The following is a 12,741-nucleotide window of genomic DNA, read 5'->3' as shown; positions in this document are numbered from 1 at the left end:
ATTATCTTCATTATACAGGTCAGTACCATTACAATACCACATTTATAGTTTTGTTTTAGTTTTTTGGGAGCGGGGGGGGGGGTGTTTGCATTTTCTGACCTCCACTAGAATTACGTCTACAGAGCTGTGTGGGGATCATTTTATCTGTATTGGAGCTTGTATGACTTTTTGATCACTTTTTGTTTAGTTTTTCTGGGAATTGAAGCAAAAAAATATAATATAGCAAATCACTGCTATGATTCTTTTAATGGCGTTCACTGTATGGGATAAATACGTTTAGTTTAACACTTTTTTTTTTCCCCTAGGGAACTTGAATAAGGCTGCAACGATTAATCAATGTAATCGATAACTGGATTTGTTGCCGACGAATCCAGATATCGAATAATCGCCGATTCGTTGCTATGCGGGCGGGCGGTTTACTTTAAATCACTGCATCTTTATTTTACCTTACAATGACGCTCCAGTAACAGGCAGAGCGAACGGCGGTGTAACGTCACTTACTCACGTGACGCACCTGCTCCGCCTCCTTCATTCATAAAGTGGGCGGAGCAGGTACGTCACGTGAGTAAGTGACGTTACGCCGCCGTCTGCTTTGCTTGTTACTGGAGGGTCATTGTAAGGTAAAAATAAAGATGCAGTGATTAGTCTGCTGTGAGCAGCGGGGCCGGGGCTGTTATGGGGGGGGGGGGGGGGGGGGGGATCTGTCTATGGCACTGCTATGGGGAGGGGGGGTCTGTGTATGGCACTGCTATGGAGAGGGGGAGGTCTGTGTATGGCACTGCTATAGGGAGGGGGGGTCTGTGTATGGCACTGCTATGGGGAGGGGGGGGGTCTGTGTATGGCACTGTTATGGGGAGGGGGGATCTTTGCACTGTTATGGGGAGGGGGGATCTTTGCACTGTTATGGGGAGGGGGGATCTTTGCACTGTTATGGGGAGGGGGGATCTTTGCACTGTTATGGGGAGGGGGGATCTTTGCACTGTTATGGGGAGGGGGGATCTTTGCACTGTTATGGGGAGGGGGGATCTGTGCACTGTTATGGGGAGGGGGGATCTGTGCACTGTTATGGGGAGGGGGGGATCTGTGCACTGTTATGGGGAGGGGGGGGATCTGTGCACTGTTATGGGGAGGGGGGGATCTGTGCACTGTTATGGGGAGGGGGGGGATCTGTGCACTGTTATGGGGAGGGGGGGGATCTGTGCACTGTTATGGGGAGGGGGGGATCTGTGCACTGTTATGGGGAGGGGGGGATCTGTGCACTGTTATGGGGAGGGGGGGATCTGTGCACTGTTATGGGGAGGGGGGATCTGTGCACTGTTATGGGGAGGGGGGATCTGTGCACTGTTATGGGGAGGGGGGATCTGTGCACTGTTATGGGGAGGGGGGGGGATCTGTGCACTGTTATGGGGAGGGGGGGGATCTGTGCACTGTTATGGGGAGGGGGGGGATCTGTGCACTGTTATGGGGAGGGGGGGGATCTGTGCACTGTTATGGGGAGGGGGGATCTGTGCACTGTTATGGGGAGGGGGGGATCTGTGCACTGTTATGGGGAGGGGGGGATCTGTGCGGACCGTGGAAACCCGGCGGGGATTCCTCCTGACAGCATGAGCGCACGGCGTCATTGGTTGCTATGATGCTGTGCGCTTCATGCAGCCGCTGCTGTACAGTAATGCATGAAGCGCACAGCATCATAGCAACCAATGACGCCGTGCGGTCATGCTGTCAGGAGGAATCCCGGCCGAGTTTCCACGGTCCGCTCACGGCTGCGGAACACGGCCGTGTGCATGAGGCCTTAATGTGGATTTGAGGAAGGGACAGTGATTTAAACATTCATAAGTAAACCTCTTATTTCTGTTACCACCACAACATCCGTGTCTTATTTGAAGGCTAAAAACACCAGAATAAATGGAAGACTTCCTGGTGAAAGGTATTATTTGACCTATCTGACGCTAAATACAGTACAGTGGGGGAAAATAAGTATTTGATACAATGGCCATTTTGCAAGTTTTCCCACCTACAAAGATGGAGAGGTCTGTAATTTTTATTGTAGGTACACTTGAACTGTTGGAGACCGAATCTAAAAACATAATCCAGAAAATCACATTGAATGATTTCTAAATAATTGATTTGCATTTTATTGCATGAAATAAGTATTTGATCACCTACAAAGCAGCAAGAATTCTGGCTCTCACAGACATGATAGTGTTTTTTTTTTTGTTTTTTTTTTAAGAAGCCATCCTACTGTGCACTCATTAACTGTATTAATTGCACCTGTTTGAACTCCTTACCTGTATAAAAGAAACCTGTCCACACACTCAATCACACGCCAACCTCTCCACCATGAGACCAAAGAGCTGTCTAAGGACACCAGGGACAAAATTGTAAAGTTGCACAAGGCTGGGATGGGTTACAGGACAATAGGCAAGCAGCTTGGTGAGAAGGCAAAAACTTTTGTAGCAATTTTTAGGAAATGTAAGAAACACAAGATGACTGTAAATCTTCCTTAGTCAGGGGTTCCGTGCAAGATCTCGCCTCGTTGGGTAAGAATGATTCTGAGAAAGGTCAGGAATCGGCCCAGAAGTACACGGGCGGACCTGGGACCACAGTTTCAAAGATTACCGTTAGTAACACACTACGCCGTCCTACATGTCACGCAAGGTCCCCCTGGTTACGCCAGCACATGGCCAGGTCCTTTTGAAGTTCGCCAATGACCATCTGGATGATCCAGAGGAGGCGTGGGAGAAGGTCATGTTGTCAGATGAGACCAAAATAGAACTTTTTGGTATCAACTCCACTTGCTGTGTTTAGAAGGAAGAAGAGTGAGTACAATCCCAAGAACACCGTCCCAACCGTGAAGCATGGGGGTGGAAACCTCATACTTTGGGGGAGCTTTTCTACAAAGGGGACAGGACGACTGCACCATATTGAAGGGAGTATGGATGGGGGCCATGTATCGCAAGAGCATTGAAGATGGGTTGTGGCTGGGTCCTTCAGCATGACAATGACCTGAAACGCACAGCCAGGGCAACTAAGGAGTTCCTCCGTAAGAAGCATTTCAAGGTCCTAGAGTGTCCTAGGCAGTCTCCAGACCTGAACGGTATCAGAACTCTTGAGGGAGCTGAAACTCAATGTAGCCCAGCGACATCCCAAAACCTAAAAGATCTGGGAGAAGATATGTGGGGGGGGGGGGGCAAAAATCTCTTCTGCAGTGTGGTAAACTTGGTCAAGAACTATAGGAAACATCTGACAAAGGTTTCTGTACCAAATATTAAATTCAGTTTTCATATTGTATCAAATACTTATTTCATGCAATACAATGCTAACTAATTATTTAAAAATCATACAATGTGACTTTCTGGATTTTTTTTTTTTTTATTCTGACTCTCACAGTTGAAGTGTATTCACCAGTGTATGGAAAATGTATTTTTCACACTGTATATTGACCACCGTTCACGGCAGTTTAAGGGAGTCTTTGAGCAGGTTTGACTATGCTGACAGTGCTAGCTTTGGGTCAAAGAGAGCAGAACAATCATACCTTTTGTGCAGCTTTTATCAGGAATAGTGTGAATATAAACTTATACTGATTCTGCTTCTTAAGTTCCCAGGAGGCAGAGCTTCACTGTAAAATGCACTCTGCATTGGGCTGCTTCACAGTCCCTCCCCTCTGCTCTGAGTGACAGCTCCATCATCCAACCAAGAGCTGTCGTAATAATAATTAGAGCTGTCGTTTAGAGGGGAGGGGCTGTGAAGCAGCTCATTGCAGAGCGCATGTTAAAGTGAAGCCCCGCCTCCTTAAAGAACTGAATATGTTCGAATAAAAGCTCATATTCACACTACTCCTGATAACAAGAGCTCCAAAAAATGTATTTTTATATTGCTCTCCCCAGCTGTTACCTAGTGCTGTCAGCAGTTTTGACCATGCAGAACTCTGACAGGCTCGTGGTTTGGCCTCTTGTTTGCAGGGAGAGGATATACTGCTAGTATTTCTCATCCTTAACCTAAGGATTTTTACAAAACAACACTTAAGAGTATAGAGGCAGGAAAAATGTTCACATTCAGTGGGGGTTCCAGTTAAGTAATTTTACTCCCCACCGCATGGGGAGAATATCATCTCTGCTAAAATGAAATGCAGTGATAAGTAATAACTTTTTATGCATGATAAGCATCAAAATATAAACCTGCTGTTTTCTGCCTTTCATTTTCTTTACTTTTCTCTTTCACTTAGAGTCTCCTGCCAGGCTGCTCCACATGATCAATATACTCAATGACAGTTTTTTCTCATGCAGTAATTATCTCAATGTGATATTATCTCAGCACAGTATTTCTTTATTAGCCAAGAGATGCGGGTGATTTTTATGCAACCAGCTGATCCCATTCCAGTTGAAGGAGGGCAGAAAAACAGCAGAAAGAGTTTATTTTAAGTAAACTTTCTGAGCTGAGGCTGCCACTGACAGGGCAGACACACACACAGCGCTTTCTCCGCTGTCCATGGCGAGAAGAACTCTTGAAATGTGAATAAAATTATTTATAGATTTTTTTTTTTTTTTTTTTATTTTTTTTTTTCCACGCTGACTATAGTTTGAGGGTGACAGCAGGCAATATATTTTATATGGTGTAAGTGTGGCAGAATTTTGTCGCCGAAGGCAGCTACTTATTCCAGACATTTGTTACCTAGTGTCGTGTTGTAGCATTTTTTTTTTTTTTTTTTTTTTTTTTTAAGGGGTATATATCACCTTTTGATTGTTGTGTTACTAATTAAAACCAGACCCAGTTAAATATTTTTATCTGTTTTCATTTTCTCTTTGTTGATTTCTTCTAATTTGTTTGTATATTTTTATGGGAGCAGCCATCTTGCTTGAGCTGCTGTTAACTGCATTTATGGATGTAGGGACCTGTAGATGACTCCTTGACTTCTGTGGGAGAGTGTTGTGGGCATGCTATGTGACCTGTGCAGAGTTCATATTGCTTGGATGGGGAGGAGGTGAGCTGTGACCATTATCTTCTGTAAATGCTGGTTCTTGTGTTGCCCAACACATTATATTTAGACTGGGTTTCACATTACGATTTCATTTTACAGAATTCTATTAAAAAAAAACACACACACACACATCTTGTGCATCAGTGATCCACATTTGGCATCTGTTTGGGCCATTTCCTTCTGAGATCCTTTTTTTTTCTGTCTGAAAAAATGGATCTCAGACGGGTGTTATTTTTCAGTGTATTCCTGCCTGAGATGATGAGCTGACTGAGAAGTGGTTTCTACAGAACAGAAAGGTCTATTATGAAGAAGTGAAAACTGTAACATATCATGATTTTTAGTGTAGTTAGAAAATTAAAAACAACTGAAAACCTGATGTAACACAACATACAGTATTTTTCACTTAATAAGACTCGCCCCAGGTTTTAGAGGAGAAAAATAAGAAAATATTTTTTCTCAGATCGGACCCCCATCAGGCATCTATGTCAGACCCCTATCAGACCTTAAATCGGACTTCCACATCAGACCTCAGATCAGAGATGAAATAAATAACTACATTTGCCTCTCCTGCTCCGCTACTCCTCTCCAGGTCCAGCGGTCTTTGCGGCATTTGCACTTCCTTTTCTTGAAAAAAAACCACTCACTAGTATTTACTTTATAAGACATTTTTCCCCACACTTTTGGTTGAAAAACGTCTTGGGCTGCATGCGTTCCGTATGCCTTTTTTTTTTTTTTTTTTTTTGCGGGGCTACGGAACGGACATACTGATGCGGACAGCACACGGTGTGCTGTCTAAATTTTTTGTGGACCCATTGAAATGAATGGGTCCGCATCCTATCCGCAAAAAAAAACGGAACGGACACTGAAACAAACAACGTTTGTGTGCATGTAGCCTTATAAAGCGAAAAATACTGTAATTTTCCCCCTGAAATGTTTGTAAAGGCCTCATGCACACAGAGAACTTCTGTAAAACTATAGCTACTAGAAAAGAGTATCTCTGTAAAATAGAATCTCAGGGATTTGTCTGATTCATATGTGTTAAGTCATTTTGGGAAGATTAAATTGTGATCTGTCTGGCCCTGAAAAAAAAAAAAAAGCACAGTGATGTAATCCATGGTGCTTTGTTTTTTTCTGTTCTTTATGTCCTTTTTTTTAAGATTGCTTAAATACTTTCTGGCGTCTACATTTCACTGTATGGTTACTAAATCCTATATATTTGTATATAAGTTTATTATTATATAACAATAAAGTTCTTTATCATTAGACATGTTCACAATGAAAAAAATTTACGCAGATTTCAGTCCGTATTCCACACCAAAGTATGCATGAAATTCACCCACTACCATGCCTCATTGATTTCAATAGAAAATATATGTAGTAGTTTATAGACTCTTGGATGTTTCTGCTGCTGTTTTGACTGCTGTGGGTGGTGTGGGGATTCCCTCTGGTAGTTAGGATAAGCGGGTGCAGCACAGAGGCAAAGTACAAGTTCTTGGTTCAAAACATCAGTGTTTTATTCACACGTGAAAGCAGAACAAAACCTCAAGTTGCTTGGTGATCGTTCACACACTTGAAAAGTTCATATACAAAACAGTTTCCTTTTCTCCTGGGTGTTACTTCACCCCCTGTTGAAAGTTCTGCCTTGTCAAGTTCACAGGCAGGCGTTAGACGGCCTGTTCGCCCTCACAGGGGTCTGAGCCTCCGAGTCCAGCTCAAGCCGCGGATCCCAACACAGCCCTCAGATCAGAGCACACAGACCTCCTGAGCTCCACTGTCAGACGGAGGTAATCCTCTCCACCGGTCAGTGCTGGCTGGTTTTTATGCCTGGCAAAACCCCGGCCTGGAACATGGGGAGCAGTCACCCACCCAGCACTTTGACTACTCCCAGTAAGAGCCGTCCTGAATCAGCTATTACAGCCATACGAAGTATCAAGGTGTCAAACAGCAACTGCTGCTGAAACATAAAAACGGCTCTTACTCCACAGAGGCCAGGAACCTAGGTGACACGTACCTATCATCCACGATGATTCCTTGTACCTTCTTACAGCGGCCACACATGAACCATTAAATGGGGCTAAATTCGCTTGCGGATCCGCGCCTTGCCAGACTTCAAATCTGCATCTGTAAACCATAGGTAACCCCGGGCTGCTGCATATTTCACATTGGAAAGTGGCCTCAATGAAGCTATGAAAGAGGATCATTTCACCTTTTGTTTATTATATATATATATATATATATATATATATATATATATATATATATATATATATATATATATATATATATATAAAATATTTTTTATTTTATTTTTTTGCAAATATGAAAACTAGATAGACTATTTTCCTTAAGTCTCACTCGTTCTATGCATTAGCTTGGTGCAGAACTGAAGAGGCTGATTCATCAACTAGTCAGTTTTTTTTTTTGTATTTTTTATTATTATTATCATTGACTAATCTGGTGCCTTGAACCTCTTTTATTCTGGATTGCTCTTTGAAAGAGTGGATGTCTGCAGCATGACCCAAGGGTTACACAAACCAGATGGAATATTTTTGCAAGTTCTTTATGGTTCACTCATCCATATAGATTTTCTTTAAAATTTGATTTGCTAAAAAAAACAAAAATGCAGGAATTTACTTGAAGTTTCACATTCTTCTTTTTGCATTTCAGATTGAAGTACTGCAAGAATCTCGCATGATGATCCCAGATTGCCATCGCAGACTAGAGGCAGCGCACACAGATCTTGCACAGATCTTAGTAAGTACATATGTGTTTTTGTCAATTCTCAAGAACACTGGAGATTGGGGGCAACATATACCACTGTGTATGTATATAGAGTTGCAAGAAAAAGTATGTAAACCCTTTAGAATGATATGGATTTCTGCACAAATTGGTCATAAAATGTGATCTGATCTTCATCAGACAATCAGTCTGCTTAAACTAATAACACACAAAGAATTAAATGTTATCATGTTTTTATTGAAAACACCATGTAAATATTCACAGTGCAGTGGAAAAAGTATGTTAACCCCTAGACTAATCACATCTCTAAGAGCTAATTGGAGTGAGGTGTCAGCCAAGTGGAGTCCAATCAATGAGATGAGATTGGAGGTGTTGGTTACAGCTGCCCTGTCCTATAAAAACACACACCAGTTCTGGGTTTGCTTTTCACAAGAAGCGTTGCCTGATGTGAATGATGCCTCGCGCAAAAGAGCTCTCAGAAGACCTACGATTAAGAATTGTTGACTTGCATGAAGCTGGAAAGGGTTATAAAAGTATCTCTAAAAGCCTTGCTGTTCATCAGTCCATTGTAAGACAAATTGTCTATAACTGCTGCGCTGCTGCTACTCTCCCTAGGAGTGGCCTTCCTGTAAAGATGACTGCAAGAGCACAGCGCAGACTGCTCAATGAGGTGAAGAAGAATCCTAGAGTGTCACCTAAAGACTTACAAAAGTCTCTGGCATATGCTAACATCCCTGTTAGCGTATCTACAATCTGTAAAACACTAAACAAGAATGGATTTCATGGGAGGATACCACAGAGGAAGCCACTGCTGTCCCAACAAAACATTGCTGCATGTTTACAGTTTGCACAAGAGCACCTGGATGTTCCACAGCAGTACTGGCAAAATATTCTGTGGACAGATAAAACCTAAGTTGAGTTGTTTGGAAGAAACACACAACACTATGTGTGGAGAAAGAGGCACAGCACACCAACATCAAAACCTCATCCCAACTGTGAAGTATGGTGGTGGGGGCATCATGGTTTGGGGCGGCTTTGCTGCGTCAGGGCGTGGACGGATTGCTATCATCGAAGGAAAAATCAATTCACAAGTTTTTCAAGACATTTTGCAGGAGAACTTAAGGCCATCTGTCCACCAGCTGAAGCTCAACAGAAGATGGGTGTTGCAACAGGACAACGACCCAAAGCATAGAAGTAAATTAACAGAATGGCTTAAACAAAAGCAAATACGCCTTCTGGAGTGGCCCAGTCAGAGTCCTGACCTCAACCCGATTGAGATGCTGTGGCATGACCTTAAGGAAGCGATTCACACCAGACATCCCAACAATATTGCTGAACGGAAACAGTTCTGTAAAGAGGAATGGTCAAGAATTACTCCTGACCGTTGTGCACGTCTGATCTGCAACTACAGGAAACGTTTGGTTGGGTTTGGTTGAAGTTATTGCTGCCAAAGGAGGTTCAACCAGTTATTAAATCCAAGGGTTCACATACTTTTTCCACCTGCACTGTGAATGTTTCCATGGTGTGTTCAATAAAAACATGGTAACATTTAATTCTTTGTGTGTTATTAGTTTAAGCAGACTGTGATTGTCTATTGTTGTGACTTAGATGAAAATCAGATCACATTTTATGACCAATTTGTGCAGAAATCCATATCATTCCAAAGGGTTCACATACTTTTTCTTGCAACTGTACAGTGATCCTGTCTGAGATCCTCGGGAAATCCTCGCTGAGGGGATTATTGAAGGGGCTGTCTTCGGCAAGTGGAATTTATCATGTAGAGAAAGTTAATACAATGCACTTACTAATATACTGTAATTGTTCATAATGCTTCCTTTGCTAGATGGATTCATTTTTCCATCACATTTATACACTGCTAGTTTCCATCGTTATGACCACCCTGCAATCAATCAGCCATGGTCGTGCTTGCATACTATCGGGAAAAATGGCAGCGTCTCTTTTGCTCTGGACTGTAGGGGTACACATAGGCCGGCCCTTTTTCTTGCAAGCATGACCACCGCTGATGGATTGCAGAGTGGTCGTAATCCCTGGAAACGAGCAGTGTATAATGTGATAGAAAAATGAATCCAGCCAGCAAAGGAGGCAATATGGACAATCCCAATGCATTAGTAAGTGCCTGGTATTAATTTTCTCTACATGATAAATGCCATTTGCTGAAGTGACACAACCCCTTTAAAGAGGACCTTTCACTAGAATAAAAAAATCTATACTAACTATACAGACATGTAGAGCGGCGCCCAGGGATCTCCCTGCACTTACTGTTATACCTGGGCACGGCTCCGTTCTCCCGGTATAGCCTCCGGTATCTTCATAGTTAGGCTCCACCCAGTGGAGCCTGCCGGCGTCTCATTCTCCCATGCTGTAGCGCTGGCCAATCGCAGCGCTCAGCTCATAGCCTGAGAGAAAAAAAAAGCCTCTCAGGCTATGAGCTGAGCGCTGCGATTGGCCAGCGCTACAGCATGGGAGAATGAGACGCCGGCAGGTTCCACTGGGTGGAGCCTAACTATGAAGATACCGGAGGCTATACCGGGAGAACGGAGCCGTGCCCAGGTATAACAGTAAGTGCAGGGAGATCCCTGGGCGCCGCTCTACATGTCTGTATAGTTAGTTTAGATTTTTTATTCTAATGAAAGGTCCTCTTTAAGTAGTGACAGACTCTGAAATCAGAGGTCTGTCAGTTATATAATAAGGTAAAGTTGCATCTGGGAACTTACTGTTTAAAGAGGTATTCCTAGCTGGGACATTGATGACAGGTCTATAGGATATGCCATCAGTGTCAAATAGGACCTGATCCTATCTCCAGACCAGGGCCCCTGAAGTGAACAGAGAATAGCCGCCCCTTTTACAGCTACCCTCAATTCAATGCTATGGAAGTTCCGAAAATAGCGCTATGCTGCTATTCCTATAGCAGGAAATGGACAGGTGGCCACATTTGCATGGTATGCTTTCCATTCGCCACTATAGGGTATCCAAGGCTGATTTCAGAGCACCTATAGCGATAAATAGAGTGCACACTGCCAGCATTAAACAGTAAGCAACTTTACTTTAGTAGGCATCTCATTTCAGCAGGTCTGTCACTACTTTAGTCTAGGTGACGGGTTCCCTTTAAATAATGTTCGGCTTCATATGTAGGTCTGGGCAGGTCTACATTTTTGGGTTGTTTTCTGTTGCTCCCTGTGACTGGTCCCTGGAGTGCTATAACTGGCTCCCAAAGTCTGCAGGAATTTGCCATCTTCTTCCCAGTTTCATAGAGCTCTGTTCCCAAAGCAAGGCAACTGTCCGGTATTTTATCAGCTTTAGTACCTTTTGATGACTTTGTACTCTGTTCTTACACTGGAGGAGGCACATTCTGTTTACAGGTCTCTATCCATAGCTACTTTTGCTGATACATTGGCATATTACAGTTATGTCTCCATGGATTCTAGTACAACCCACTGGCATAGTGTCAACCACCTGATGACTGTACTTCAGTGTAATTGTTTTGTATCGCTGACATGTCAAGCTTTAAGTAACTATCTTTGTCTTATAGGAGAATGAAAAGGAGTTAGAAGAGGCAGAGGAATATAAAGATGCCCGTGCAATGCTGGACTCAGTGAAATTAGATGCCTAAATGCTCTTCAGCCTACATTTTTATGCCTTGATACTATTCCACTGTCCTGTTTGAAAATTGGGAAACTTGAATGCATTTCCAAAGCTAACAATAATAGGACAAGATTCCAGTTAGGCTACTTTCACACTGACGTTTTGGCTTTCCGTTTATGAGATCCATTCGGGGATCTCACAAGCAGTCCAAAACGGATCAGTTTTTTCCCTAATGCATTCTGAATGGATAAGGATCCGCTCAGAATGCATCAGTTTGCCTCCGTTCTGTCTCCATTTCACTTTGGATGCGGACACCAAAACACTGTCTGCAGCATTTTGGTGTCCGTCTGACGAAACTGAGCCAAACGGATCCGTCCTGACACACAATGTAAGTCAATGGGGACGGATCCGTTTTCTATGACACAATCTGGCACAATAGAAAACTGATCCGTCCTCCATTGACTTTCAATGGTTTTCAAGACGGATCCGTCTTGGCTATGTTAAAGATAATACAAATGGATCTGTTCTGAATGGATGCAGACGGTTGTATTATCTGAACGGATCCGTCAGTGCAGATCCATGACAGATACCCACCAAACACGAGTGTAAAAGTAGCCTTATGTAGCTTCAAGGATATAAAAATATATGTATAAATTGCTTTATCTTATACAGATATGTAGCAGTGTGATTACTGGCTAGTCTAAGGAAAGTGCCAATGTTCTGATTTCCTGCGGTTCGGTTTGGGATGAAGCAAGGTCATATGATGAGCACTTCACAGGAAGGCTCTAGAACAGGCATGGCCAACCTGCGGCTCTCCAGCTGTTGTAAAACTACAACTTCCACCATGCCCTGCTGTAGGCTGATAGCTGTTGGTAGTCTGGGCATGCTGGGAGTTGTAGTTTTCCAACAGCTGGAGAGCCTCAGGTTGTTCATCCCTGGTCTAGAAGGTCTGAGAGGACATGGGGCTTACTTAGTGGAGAAACAGTTTGTTAACAACAAAGTTTAATGGGGTTTTCTGACCCTCAAGAAAAACTTGTTAGTACCAAAAATAAGCATAACCACCTTTGAAATCCCCTCCGTTCACTGCTGAAGATCCTGTGGACCAGAAGTGGTGACGTCCCATCTGTTTTCACATTGACTGCTGCAGCCATTTATTGGTCTCAGCGGTGACATGTCCCTAAATGGCCATGTGGCGCTCAGAGACATGTCACTGCTGAAGCCTGTGAATGGCTGTCGTGGTCAACTTGACCACACATAGGTCGTCATCATTGTTGGTTTGGGGGATTAGAAGCAGGGAGGACGGGAGCCTGGGTGCTGTAACACATTTCAAAAGGTGAGTTTTTCTCTTTGTATTAAATCAGTTTCTTGGCACTCACTCGTTTTTTGTGGGGTTAGACAAACCCCTTTAATGTAAGACAATA

General features: G+C 43.2%; 1 protein-coding gene across 1 annotated transcript in view; it reads left to right on the top strand.

The window, feature by feature from the left end:
- TBCA (tubulin folding cofactor A) overlaps nt 1-11,560 on the top strand; it is a 56,980-nt gene extending 45,420 nt beyond the window's left edge. The window contains exons 3-4 of the mRNA XM_044292133.1: nt 7,646-7,732; nt 11,268-11,560. Coding sequence (XP_044148068.1) covers nt 7,646-7,732; nt 11,268-11,348 — 168 coding nt within the window. The 3' untranslated portion in view covers nt 11,349-11,560. The remainder of the gene's footprint in view (nt 1-7,645; nt 7,733-11,267) is intronic.
- Nucleotides 11,561-12,741: the final 1,181 nt, after the last annotated feature.

This window comes from Bufo gargarizans, chromosome 1 (genome assembly GCF_014858855.1).
Source record: "Bufo gargarizans isolate SCDJY-AF-19 chromosome 1, ASM1485885v1, whole genome shotgun sequence".
Lineage (NCBI taxonomy): Eukaryota > Metazoa > Chordata > Amphibia > Anura > Bufonidae > Bufo > Bufo gargarizans.
Note: the sequence above shows the minus strand (reverse complement) of the source record. Positions and strands in the feature narration are given on the sequence as shown.